The 14,707-nt window shown below is 27.0% G+C and overlaps 1 protein-coding gene across 13 annotated transcripts in view; it reads left to right on the forward strand.

Annotated features, from left to right (window-relative positions):
• Positions 1–14,707, forward strand: part of LOC117171429 (protein unc-13 homolog 4B) — a 155,464-nt gene that overhangs the window by 88,436 nt on the left and 52,321 nt on the right. For all 13 annotated transcript variants that reach the window (XM_033358742.1, XM_033358744.1, XM_033358743.1 and 10 more), the window contains 5 exons: positions 1,778–1,966; positions 3,641–3,819; positions 6,016–6,060; positions 6,179–6,338; positions 11,839–12,362. In XM_033358742.1, coding sequence (XP_033214633.1) covers positions 1,778–1,966; positions 3,641–3,819; positions 6,016–6,060; positions 6,179–6,338; positions 11,839–12,362 — 1,097 coding nt within the window. The remainder of the gene's footprint in view (positions 1–1,777; positions 1,967–3,640; positions 3,820–6,015; positions 6,061–6,178; positions 6,339–11,838; positions 12,363–14,707) is intronic.

Below are 14,707 nucleotides of genomic sequence, written 5' to 3' on the forward strand. Positions count from 1 at the left end.
GAAGAAATACCTTTCAGAGTTTTGGATTTCCTACTTATTGCTCTTTCCTACTTTTTGCTATTCCTAAGTTTTACCATTATGTATTATAACCCATTCTGAAATCTTACCTTTCTTAATTTTTACCGTTCCGAAAAATGAACGGCCCCCATGATAGGACATGATAGGACAGCTTGAGATAGGATATTATAGGACAGCTATAGATAGGATATGATACGTGGGTAGCCTAGGGTGTGGTAGGGTCGGTTAGGATAGTATAAGATATGCTCAAATTCCGATCGCCTAGATCGTATAGGGTATGATAGGATGATGTAGGAAAGGTTAGGATATGATATTCTGGGATATGGTGCGATAAGGTAAGATAGGGTAGGGATAGGAAATTACAGAATTGCCTATATCGGATAAGACAGGACAGGCAGGTGAAGGATAGGTTAGGAGATGATAGAATAAGATATGGAAGAATACTGTTCGATAGGGTACGAGAGTACATAGGGTGTAAAGAGTACGTATGGTAGTGTAGAGTCAGATTAGACAGGATATAACAGTATGAGATATGCTGAAATCTGGATCGCCTAGAATAGACAGGATAGGACAGGATAATGTAGGACAGGTTAGAATATGATATGCTGAGATGGAACACGAGACAGTACGATAGGATATGACAGGATATGACAGGATAAGTTAGAATTGAATAAAATACGATATGATAGTATAATGTATGCTCAATTTGGGATTGCATAGATCGAAAAGGGCAGGAAAGTATATAACAGGTTCGGATATGTTATAAGATACGATAGGGCATGATACGATATGGTATGGTAAAACAGGACAGTACCGGATAGAACAGAAGATGATGTGACAGTATAAGATATGCTGGAATCGGGATCGAACAGGATATGACAAGTTAGAACAGGATACAGACAAGTTAGGGTATGATAGAACAGAGTATGATATGATAGGATAATATTGCTGAAAATATTATAGAGCGCGGTAAGACAGGATAGAATAGTGTAGGATAGGACAAGGTAGGGTAGGGCAGCTTAACGTATGATAGGATAAGATTTCGTAGGCGAAGTTAGGGTATAATAGGATAGGATACAATATGATATGGTAGGGTAGTGCTGGACATGCCAGATTAAGATATTATCTAATTGGTATTGGACAGTATAGGATATAATAGGATAGGATAGGGTAGGGTAACGTAGGTTAGGATAGGCTAGAATAGAATAGATATGGAATATTAGAATATGGTAGAACATGATATGATAGTTAATTATACGATAGTACAGTTTATGATAGGACAGTATGTGATAGGAGAGTGTGTAATAGGGCAGGATATTATAGGACAGAAAATGATTGAACAGGCTATGCTAGGATAGAATATCGTATAATAGTATAACATAGGACATTATATTATAGGAAAGGATATGATAAGATACGATTTATAGGAAATGATATGATAGGGCATTATATAATAGGACACGACATAGTAGGACATTATATAATAAGTTTGTCTAGAGTGGGTTAAAGCAGTGTAGGAAAGGGCACCATAGCTTAGAATTAGATACTACAATATATGATTAAGTCGGAATCGTTTAGCATTAGATAGAATCAAATTTCAAACACTGTATTAAATATTCTATAAAATCTCTTTTTGTAGGCGCATGTCGCCTACTTTGAACTATTTTTATCAAATAACTTTTCCAAGAAGAATCATCGCCAATTTATTTATTTATTATATTTATTATTTAATATTTTTCATAAATTTTTTTATTTTTAGATAGAAGAACTTTATTCTGCTTTGGTATGCATAATTAGCGGGCCATGGGTGAATATGGCACAACACCAACTTGGATACGATGGTACCGACGAATGTGGAAAGGAAGCCCTGCTTAGTCATTTGCAGCAGGCATTTAAAGTTGACAATGAGACCCATGAACGAGTTTTAGAGGAGGCCCGAAACACGGAGGTCAGTCTAAAATAAGCCAGCCGTATCAAATTCAAATTATACACATCAGTACTTCCTATGAATGTAGATATAAAGTTTTTCTTTGCAATTTCTACACTCGAAATTTTAATCAGTCACAACTGATTGACTCGGAGTCAATTTTTGCTGATTTTAATAATGTTATTCTGACTGATGAAATTAACCATTTTTAATTATCTAATCTGTAATTTTTACAGTCTAATCAGTCAATTTGAATAATCTAATCATGAACGACAACTGACAAAGTCAGTAACTTAAAATGATCTAAACTAGAATTTTTATTTATTCAATCGGAGAGTTTGACTGGTTTAATCAGTAACGTTTACTGATTAATTAATACATTCGTATTCGCCCATTTTTACATTTTACCAATTAAAGCAGTCGTTTTTATTGATCTAATCCGTAACTCCTAATATGCAGATAAGTTCATTTAAGTTACTGTTTGAGTTAATCACTCAATTAGAATAGTCTAATAATTAACGACAACTTACAAATTGGGTCATGTTTAATTTTTTAAACTGGAATTTTCATTTATTCAATCGTACAGTTTTACTGGTTTGATCCGCAACTTTTACTCATTAACTAATACATATTGAATCGTCCATTTAGTCGATTTTACTAATGAGACCAGTCATTTTTATTGATCTAATCTGTAACTCTTAATATGCAGATCAGCTAATTTTAGTTACTGTTTGATTTTATCAGTCAATTTGAATAATCTAAAAATTAACGACACCTTACAAAATCAGTCATTTTAAATCATCTGAACTTGAATTTTTTTATTGAATTGTACAGTTTGACTGGTTTGATCAGTAACTTTTACTGATTTACTAATACATTTTTAATCTTCCATTTAGTAGGCTTTACTTATTAAAACAGTTATTTTCATAGATATAATTTAGAACTTTTAATATGTTAATCAGTTAATTTAAGTTAATGTTTGATCTAATCAGTCAATTTGAATGACCTTGTAATTGACAAAAACTTGCAAAATCAGTAATTTTAAATTTTCTAAACGTAGAATTTCTATTTATTTAATGTACAGTTTGAAAGGTTTGATCAGTAACTTTGACTGATTAACTCATAGATTTTTAATCGTCCATTTAGAAGCTTTCACTAATTGAAGCAGTCATTTTTGTTTATATAATCCGGAACTTTTAACATCTAAATCAGTTAATTTAAGTTACTGTTTAATCTAATCAGTCAATTTAAATAATCTAATCATTAAGGACAACTTACAAATCAGTAATTTTAAATGATATAAACTAGAATCTTCATTTATTCAATCTTACAGTTTGACTGGTTTGATCAGCAACTTTTACTAATTAACTAACACATTTCTAATCGTCCATTTAGTAGATTTTACTAATTAAAGCAGTCATTTTTATTAATCTAATCCGTAAACTTTAATGTGAAAATCAGTTAATTTAAGGCGCTGTTTGATTTAATCAGTAATATTAATTGATTCATCTGTTAAAAGGACTGTTTTTCAGTAGAAATTACTGATCTTTTATTTATTGATTAATTACTGATAATATTATTATTTACTTTCATCTGGAAATTTATTTATCGTGAATTAAGAATTTAAACATTAGAACAAAATTTGTTTTTCATAAAAAAAATAATTTTACTGATTCAATTTAAAAATTTTTTTAGGCTCCAGAACTGCATCTCAACGTGGAGGTGCTAGAGGCTAAAGAGCTTGCTTCCCAAGATGCAAATGGCTTGAGCGACCCCTTCTGCACACTTTATCTCGAATCAGCTCCAACTAGAAGATATAACACTGCCGTTAAGACTGAAACTCTTTCCCCTGCATGGGAAGAACATTTTGAATTGTAAGTTTAATTTTTAACATTTTTTTTCATTTATTCAGTATTTGGCGTGAAAAATTGGTGAAAATTTACAGTGGGCTGAAAAATACCAAAAAATAAAATTCCCGAACAGTTTATAATATAACTCAATTAAAAAATTTCTGAATAATAAAATGTACGACAATGTATAATATTACCCAATTTAAAAATTAGGGAACAATAATATTCTCGAGAGAACATTGTAAAATTATAAAATACCTGATTTAAAATTCCCGAATTTAAACAATTAAGAAAATGTTTTTTAATAAAGATTATTTATTTATCAAAAATGCTATAATTTAATATTAAATTCGCAGAATATTTTTTATCTCTAATTTCTTTTTTAATTATTGTTTGAAAAAATCATGAGTATATTCTTATTAAATTGATAATATTTTTTCAAAAATAATTTTATTTTAATAGTTTCAATTCGAAAATTTTCTTTTTTTTAAATGTTTTTTTCCAAAGAGTTTTATATTTCGGAATTTTTCAGTTGTCCTGTATTTTTAACTTAATTATTATAAAATAGAAGAGGCGTATCCTTGTGATTTAAGAAATAAATGAAAGTAAAATTAAATTTAAACTTTAAATTTAAATAAAATTCCAAATTTAAATATGAAATTTTGTTTAATAAAATTCCGGAGAAGTTTATAGTATCTCCAAATTTAAAGATTCCCTACAGAAAATTTCCGAATATTAAAAATTGCGAAAGAAAATTGCCAAAATATAGAATATCCGACACTGTTAAATTCCTGATTCTAGAAAATTCAAGAATTATAATAGATTCATATTTAAACAATGGTAAATTTATTTTGTAATTAAATTTATTGATTTAAAAAAGAATACAGTAATGAAATATATTAATCAAAGAAAAAATGTTGTTTTAATGGTGACTTTTTGTTGAAATTATTATTGATTTTAAAAATAATAATAATTTTTAAAAATTCTGAATACATGCTATTTTCAAATGTGCATAGTAGGTCTTATTAAATCATCGTCTTTGTAATAATAATCTTTTTATTGTATTCTTATTTTGCATTAGAAATATTTTTCTTTCAATGATTGTTATTATAAATTCAAGCAGCAATTTTAAAATTCAACATTCGAAAAATATGATTTTGATCAAACGATTTAATTACTCGACTTTTAATGAATAAATCTGATTAATTAAATAACTATTTTTGTAATTGTTCAAATTCTATAACATTTTAAATTGTTTGGGAATTTTATTATTCAAGAATTTTCCAAGTTGGGGTTTTCAAATTTCACCAATTTTATGGTGTCGCGAATTTTTTATTGAAAAAATGTTCTTTTTTGGGAATTTTGCAGTGTAGGAATATTTATTTTTCGGAATTTTTCAGTCATGCCGTTTCTCTGATTCAAAATGAATAAATTCTCTGTTCACACGATTAACTTTCTTTTTGCAATTAATTAAACTAAAAAAATCAATTTTTTGGCATTATTATACAAATTTGTAGTGTTTAAACTTTTTTTTAATTCTAAAAAATACAAATCATAAAAAATATGAATATTATTAGACTGCCAGACAAAATCTAGCAAAATTTTATTTTTATTTTTGTATCTTGAGTAGATGTGGAAAAATTTCTAAGAATTTTACCGAGTCTTATTAATTAAATGTAGCTCTGCAACGATATAATGAAATCTAGCAAAGGAAACTAAAATTAAAATTTGACCTGTTTTAAAAAATTAAAACGAATGATGAAAGTTTTAATTTTCAAAAGAAAAACGAATAAGAATTGCAAATAGTACATCTTAAATTCCTAAAAAAAAAGCAAAAATTGATCTGGATTTAAATAAAGTTCATCTAAATTCAGAAAGATAAAATTTTTGTAATTTAATTATTTTACATAATTTGATAATTCTGAAAAAAAATTGAATCAAGAAAGCAGCATTAGGCTAGTATTTTAAAAATTCGAGAATTTGAGAATATAAGTCTTTGTAATCTGACGAATTTTATACTCATCGTTACAAATTTAAACAGTATTGTTTAACGATTATCAAGATATTTTTTGGAAAAGGTCACAATAATATTAGTCTTTCCTTGAAATTAGAAATTTTAGAGTCCATAAATCAGGGATTCCTATTTATGCCAACATTCGATTGCAATTCGCAAAAACGTTAAATCTGAAAGTCGTTGTGAGAAACATTTATAATTTTCAGACCACTGGATGATCCCGAAAACGACGTTCTGGCGCTCGAAGTATGGTAAATATTAAAAATTTAATTTTGAATTGTTAATAAAATCGAAATAATTTTGTTTAAATTGTAATCGATTTTAATCAAATTGTAATAAATAAAAATAATTTTATATTTTCAATTGCAGGGATTTTGATGCTGCAGAAACGGTGCCAGAAAAAATGAACAAAGTCAAGGACGTGAAAGGTGTACGTGGATTGATGAAACTCGCCAAAGAAATTGCAGTAACCGCAACGACTGGCAATCACGATAATGAGTTCATTGGACGAACAAGAATTCCACTAAAGGTAATTTTTTTATTTTCTTATTTTTCTAAATTAGTATTTCCTTAAAATTTTGTTTAAATTTAAATTAATTTTTGAATTCAATTTAATTTATCATTAACTCTAATTTATCTCAATTTTATTTATATCCTTAATTTTCGTATTTATCTTCACTTGCGAAAATCTTGTCGCGACAACTGTTTCGAAATTAGAGTAGGTCAATGCTTTCATTGAAAAGCACAGAGCATAAAGTGATTTATTTTCAAAATTTAAATATTTTTTGCCCTCCTCCCAGATTTTACAAAAAAAAAAAAATTTCACTTATATCGATTAAAGGTTTCAAAGGCAAAATTGCTGTAAATAATAAAATAAAATAAAGAAATTGTTCACGAAAAAAGGGGAATAAATTCTTTTAAGTAAATTTAATTTGGGTAAAATATATTTTCTTTTATTTGAACCACTTCAAAAATTTCAAAAGTTTAATTCAAAATAATGCATTTAAAAATAATAGGTGAGTCTGCAACCGATTAGTTGATTTTTTCATTAAAAATAATAATTTTCTACAAAAAAAATGAATTCTTAACAAAATAAATGCGTTTTCAACTAAACTATTGAATTTCCAGTGGAAATAATTAATTTAAAATAAAGCAAAGTTTTAAACGAAAAAAAAAATTTTTTGATAGAAAAAAGTTTTTTCAATCGTAGGAGAAAAATTTTAATCAAATTTTTAAATTTAAAAAGACGAATTTTCGACAGAAAAGATCAATTTTTATCCCGAAAATAGAAATTTTAAACAAAAATGTTCATTTGCAACCAAAAAGTTGAAATTTCTACAAAAAGATGAATTTTTAACCAAATAGAAGCATTTTCAAAAATAAAGATACATTTTTTATAAAAAAATTAACAATTCAATATTTAATAAAAAATACTTCAAACAAAAATTTTAAACAAAGCGATGAATGTTTAACAAAATAAAAATCAATAAATAATCATGTATTTTAATTTTCAATAAGGTAGTTGAATATTCAATTGAATAATATAAATTTTTAGCGAAAAATGTAATCGTTGATATTTAAAATAAAAAAGATTGATTTTGAACCGAACTTTTCGACCAAAAAATATGAAATTTTTAAGATAAAAGATGTTTAAACCTAAAAGAAGAATTTTCCAAAAATAGGAAATCTTTCCACCTCGGGATATTTTTCGGTCAAAATAGAAAAATGGTGCAGTTACATTTTCTGTAAAAATAATTCATTTTGAACCGGAGGCATTCAAATCACGTATTGAATTTTCAAGAAAAGATTATGTATTCTCAACGAAAAAAATATAATTGTTTATAAATACATTAACAAAATTTTAAAAAAAATTAGTCAAATTTAACCAAAAAATTCAACATTTTTAAGAAAAAAATCAAATTATTAACAAAAACAGATTAATTTTTAACCAAATGTGGCAATTTTAAACAGAAAATGAAACTGCAAAAAGAGATGAACTTCTAAATAAAAAAAAGGACTTTTCAACAAAATAATTTATGTTTCAACCGAGATAATTTTTAAGTTAAATCTTTAAGCAAAAAATATTAATTTTGTAAAAACAGTTGAATTTTCCGCCCAGGAATCTGAATTTCCAACAAAAAGTTATTTTCTGCCTAAATAGTTTAATTTTTGACCTAAAAATACAAATTTTTAACTAAAAAGTTGTCTTTTAAGCAAAAATAACGAATTTTTGAAAAAGTTTTTGTCATCTCAAGGGAATAATACAGTTTTTAACTATAAAAGATGACTTCTAATCCAAAAATATAATAACAGACTTTTCAAACAAATAAAAAAGGTGTTTTAACCAAAAGTAGTAGGATTCTGTTATTACATTTTAATTTAATTTTAATTTAAAAGAAAACGAGAAAAAGTGAAAAAGAGGCAAATAGAGGAAATACTGTGAAGCCTGCGATAAATATATAGGAATTTTAATAATTTATAAGGCAAACAAACAATTTAGTTCATTGTTAATAGATTTTTTAAATATTAGGTTATTTTGGACTATGCAACGTTTTTAGGCCCTGTAAAAGCAGAATTTTTTGTGTTAATCTCGCTAAATAAATATTTCCTTTACTTTCCTTTTCCTTATTTCTCCTCATTTCTCCTACTTTCTCTCTTCTCATTTCCCCTTACTTTACCTACTTATTTTAAACTGATTTACCTCATTTTCCTTACTTCCTCTCCACTTATTTTTCGTACTTCACCTTCCCTAATTTCCCCTTCATTCCCGCAATTGTCCCCACTTCTTCTTCCACCCTAATTTCCCCCACCTACCCTTTCTTCATTTTCCCCTGATTCTCTCACTTCCTACTTCCTCATTCCTAATTTCTCCTACTTACAGTCCCTTATTTTCCGCGATTTCTTCTACGTCTACCGATTTTCCCCTACTTTCCCGCACAAATTTCCCCTAATATTCCTCCCGTTATTTCCTTTCACTTACTTTCCTTGATAAAAAGTGTGACAGGGGGACGGATGAATACCCAATCGAAACTATAAGAGTACCAATGCTGAAAAACCCTAAAAATTGTGCAAACAAGAAATTTTTGAAACACTTTTTTAGCGGGGGTAGCCAAACGCTTCCTCTCCTCTATCTCTCCTTTGATTCTCCCACTGATTGACTCTTTCGATTCCTCTCTTTCTCTATCTCTACTTCGCTTCTTCGCTTCTTCGCATTTTCCACTTGTTTCCCTCACGCAACTCTCTATCTCTCTCTCCCTCTCTTTCGCTCTCTCCATTTTTTTCACCTCTCTCTCTCTCTCTCTCTCGCACGCTCTCTTTCTCTCTATCCTTCGCGCTTAAAATCACACGCAGTCTTTGACAGCATTAACTGTGTATAGCGGCATGTGCTCAAATACGTAGCAGTGTGTAGCGGCATACGCTCATTTATCTAGCAACGTATAGCGGCATGCGCACTTCTTGAAATTTATGTTTCATTAACGTGATAACTGTGTTTAATACAATTACTTATTTATTTTGAAACTACTTCCAAATTGCCCAATAATTTTGGTAATGCCCTACACAATTCTTAAAGGATTTTGATTTTTCTTTTTCAGAATTGACCGTAAGCCTTCCAGGTATAACGATAAACTGTACAAATTTTATTTTAAATTAACGGAAATTTGTTATTCGACAACAAACTTAGAACTTTTTGTTTTCTGAACTGTCCCATGATACCATTTCTTCTAAGACTTTGAAATTTATTAAAAAAGGTCATAAATCAAAGAAAAAACTGACTTAAAATAATTTATCATTGGGATAGAGCAACAACATTTAAAAAAATAATGTTATATACAAATTAATGAACAAAAGTCATTTTTTCGTGATTGGCAATTATTAGCTAATTTTATTTTGAACTATAGCTTTAGTGTAAAATATCTCAGATAATGATATGCGCTTGCAATAAGTTAAGAATAGCTAATTATTGACAATTATTTAAACAAACTTTATAAACAAATGCACATTTTGACAATTTTTTTATGGAAAGTCTTGATTTTTTTTGCGGACTCAACTTAAATTGTTTTGGTAAGACTTCTTGCTATCTTATTTTTCATAATGATCAAAAAATGTTTATTATTTAAATAATTTTTATACACAAATGCACATTTTGCCAATTTTTTGTTGAAAGACTTGATTTTTTTGCAGAATCGATCAAAAATATTTAGCCTAGGGCTCATTGCTATCATGTTTTTCATAATTACCAAAAAATGTTAATTATGTAAACAATTTTTATGAACAAATGCACATTTTGACCATTTTATTATAAAAAACCTGGATTTTTTTGTGAAATCAATTTATAATGTTTAACTTAAGACTCACTTCTATCACGTTTTTCACAGTGACCAAAAAATGTTAATTATGTAAACAATTTCTATAAACACATACACATTTTGACCAATTTATGTAAAAAGGCTTGATTTTTCTTCTGGAATTAACTTAAAATGTTTTACCTGAGACTCCTTGCTGTTATATTTTTCATAGTGACCAAAAAATGTTAATTATGTAAACAATTTCTATAAACAAACACACATTTTGACCAATTTATGTAAAAAGGCTTGATTTTTCTTTTGGAATTTACTTAAAATGTTTTACCTGAGACTCCTTGCTATTATATTTTTCATAGTGACAAAAAAATGTTAATTATATAAATAATTTAAATAAACAAACGCACATTTTGACCTTTTTTGATGAAAAGGCTTGATTTTTTCACGGAATCAACTTAAAATGTTTTTCCTAAGACTCCTTGCTATTATATTTTTCATATTGACCAAAAAATAGTGATTATTTGAACAATTTCTATAAACAAATGAGCATTTTGACAATTTTTTTCATTGATAGGCTTGATTTTTTTGCGAAATTAATTCGAAACATCTTGCACAAGAATCTATGCTATCATATTTTTAATAGTGACAGAAAATTATAATTATTTAAACGATTTTCATAAACAAATACACACATGAATAGGTTTAATTTTTTTCGGAATCAATGCGAAATATCTTGAAAATGAATCCTTGCTGTCCTATTTTTGATAGTGACCTGATATATGACAGCAAGGATTTTTTTCTCGAAAAGGGACAAAAATCTAGTGACCGCCCAGTTCTTCATGAATCTTAAAATTTTTTTTCAATGTTTGGAAAAAGGCCTGGTTGAAGTCTGCACGGTGCAAATTTGTGTTTATTTACACATACATTTTTTATTCAAACATTAAAAAAAAATTTGCAATTCATGAAGAATTGGACGGTCATTAGATTTTTGTCCATTTATGGAAAAAAATCCTGGCTGTCATATATCAGGTCACTATAAAAACTATGACAACAAGGATTCTTTTTCAAGGCATTTCACATTGATTCCGAAAAAACTAAAATTATTCATGAAAAAATGGTCAAAATTTGTATTTATTTATGAAGATCGTTTAAATAATTATCATTTTCTGTCACTATTAAAAATATGATAGCATAGATTTTTTTCCAAGATGTTTTAAATTAATTCCGCAAAAAAAATCAAGGCTATTCATTAAAAAAATTGTCGAAATGCACTTTTTTTATAGAAATTGTTTAAATAATTCACATTTTTTGGCCACTTTGAAGAAAATGATAGCAAGAAGTCTTAGGCAAAACATTTTAAGTTGATTTCGCAAAAAAATCAAGCCTTTTTATTAAAAAATTGTCAAAATGTGACAAATTTAGCAAAAAAAAGGTGTAAGTTTGTTGTTAATTAACAAATTTTTATCAAGTCAAAATAAAAATTACACAGTTAAATATAATACCTGGAAGCCTTACAGTCAATTCTAAAAAAGAAAAATCAAAATCCGTTAAGAATTACACTGTAAGTCGATTTGTGTCCAAAAAATGTGCTTTTTCTCCCACTGTGCGGCGACTCATTTTTATTATCCTGATACGCCACTTTTTTCGCGTGTTAGCGATTTAGAATCGCATAATTTTTTTGTTATTTTGGACCCATTTTAGTGAAAATTATAAAAATAAAATTTTCAGGATATATCACTATCAGGAAATTGTTTGTGGTATCCATTGGAAAAGAAGAACAAGTCGAAAAGAAGGGGTATTGTGAGATTGAAGCTGGCCTTCAGTACAGAACATGACACTCAAGTTTCTTCTCAAGAACATAGACATTTATTGCGGATACTTTTGATGCACGAAATAGAGTCACAAAAATCTGAAAAGTATTGTTGGGCCGGTAAATGGTCTCCAGCTGCCGAAGCTCTAATTCTTCAGCACACAGCTCAAAGAGGGCTCTCAGCAAGAAATGTTTGCCTTGCACAGTGGGTCGAATTTTCCAGAGTCCATCAGGAACATCCTCTCAGTTTTACCGTATTCAACAAAATTGTTTTGGAATTGCTCAGACCAGTCGAGAGTGGTCTTTTCTCGAGTGATGAAACCAAACTTTTTTGGGAAGCAACTAAGAGACTGATTTACTCTTGTTTTAATTGCATTAGAAAGATTAGAAAGTTCCCTGTGGAAGGAACTGGTGCTCTTCATCAACTCTCTGCCATTCTAGGGTCAGTTGATGATTTAAAAACTTTTAGTACATACTTTTTTTTAAAATTAAGAAAATAAAAGAAAATTAATCCAAGATGATTCCTCAATAAATTTGATAAATACTGTAGCTAAAAGAAGAAAAATATTAGAAGAAAAAATCAAAGATGGTGATAAAGAGGAACCTATTTAATTGGTTAACCAATATTATCGAATTGTTGAACCTGTTAGCTTAGGTGTGTGTAGTTTTTACAAAATATTAAACATTTTAGTACATCTGGAACTTATTTTTTTCAGAAAATGGATTTATCATCTTTTGTTCGCTTAATCCTTAATTATAATATCAAAGTAAATCCCGAAATATCAGGATGTTGAATATTATTATGATTATCATCGTCAGATCAAAATGATCCAATTTTGCAGAACGCAAATTAATTTTTGCACAATTTCATTTGTGTAGGCCTAGTAGAAGTTATTAGATTTTTTTCTAAATCGAAGAAAGTTTTGGAAAATTTTTTATTTCAGGGTGAGACAAAAATTAAAATTTTCCTGTGTTGGGCCATGTTAAGAAACGTTGAAATTACAATAAAACGATCGCATTTTAACTAAAGTAGGATTAATTTTCACCCTCGCAGTTGAAATTTCAATCCAGTAGTTCAATTTTTAACTAAAACAAAAAATTTTTAAAGCAATAGTTCACATTTAAACAAAATAAATCATAAGATTTTAAACAGAAACACGAATTTTCAACAAAATGAATGAATTTTAAAATAAAGAATTAACATTAAAAAAAATAGTGTAGTATTTATTTTTAAAAAATTAATTTTTAAACAAAAAAATTGAACAAAATAGGTCAGTATACAAAATATATCAGTATAAGCAAAAAGATTAATTTTTCACTAAATGATTAATATTTAACAAACAAAAAATGAATATTGAAAAAAATGGATAAAACTTCAAATAGGTCATTAAGTTTTCGATTAAAAAGATGAATTCCAAACAAGGGGATTAATTTTTTAAAAAATCAACAGAACAAATGAATTTCAAAATAAAAAATTAATTTTAAACGAAACAAAAAATAGTTTATTATTTATTTAAAAAAACATGAAAAAAACAATTATCTTTTTAAAGAAAAAGATAGCGTCCACTAAAATGATGAATCTGAAACAACAACAAAAAACGAATTTTCAGCAAAATAGATCAAATTTCAAACAGGTCTGTAAATAAATTTTGAATCAAAAAGAAGAATTTTTAACCAGGAGCATTAATTTTATACAAAAAAAAATGAATTTTCAACTAAATATTATAATTTTCAACCAAATATTATAATTTTCAACAAAACATTATAATGCATTTTCAAACAGAGAAATGAAATTGTCAACAAAATAGTTTAATATTCATTTAAAGAGCTGAATTTTGAACCAACAAAATTTGTATAAAAAAGATTAGAATTTTGAACATAAAAATATTTATTTTCTTTAAAACAGTTAAATTTTTAACCGACGAAGATTATTTATTAATAAAATACATGCATTTTTATTTAAACAGTGTAATTGTCAATAAAAAATTATACAGTTTGAGTAAAATACATTAATTTTCGAGAAAATTAAACCAAATTTTTAACATAATAGTTCAATTTTTATCCAATAAGATCAACTTTTTAATAAATATAAAATAATTAAATATTTAATATAAAACTAAATAAGACAAAAAATTATTTTCAAACAAAGTAGTTAAATTTTCAACAAAAGACATTAATTTCCACTAAAACGATAAAATTTCAACTAAAAAATAAATTGTTCATAAGAAATTTATGATTTTTACCAAGTAGATGGCTATTTTTCAAGATGAATTTCTAAAATAAAAATTAAATATCATTATTCGAAAAGTTTAATTTCAAATTTATAAAGACGCATTTTCTACAAAACTGTTGAATTTTCAACAAAAAAGTTTGGATTTTTCACCAAATAGTTCAAGTTTCTACTAAAAAAGATTCATTTTCTCCAAATATATGAATGTTTAAGTATTTTTTAGTGGAAAAGTGATTTAATTAATAAGTTAATTTTCATTAAAAATAATTATTATTCAATGAAAAAAGATCAATTGTTAAAAAAAGCTAGAAAGATTATTTAGTGAAGAAAGAAATAAAAATTCAACCGAATTGTTAAATTCGCAAGAAAAACGGTGAATTATATATTAAATATTTTAAATTTCAACTTGCAGATGTAAATTTTTAATAAAACCTTAATTTTTAATCAAATAGTTACAGTTTTTACATAAATATTTGCATTTTTGAACGAAAAATATGATATTTTGTCCAAAAGAGAAAATTTTTTTAACTAAATATAGGAATGTTCATCAAAAAAGA

This window comes from Belonocnema kinseyi, chromosome 4 (genome assembly GCF_010883055.1).
Source record: "Belonocnema kinseyi isolate 2016_QV_RU_SX_M_011 chromosome 4, B_treatae_v1, whole genome shotgun sequence".
Lineage (NCBI taxonomy): Eukaryota > Metazoa > Arthropoda > Insecta > Hymenoptera > Cynipidae > Belonocnema > Belonocnema kinseyi.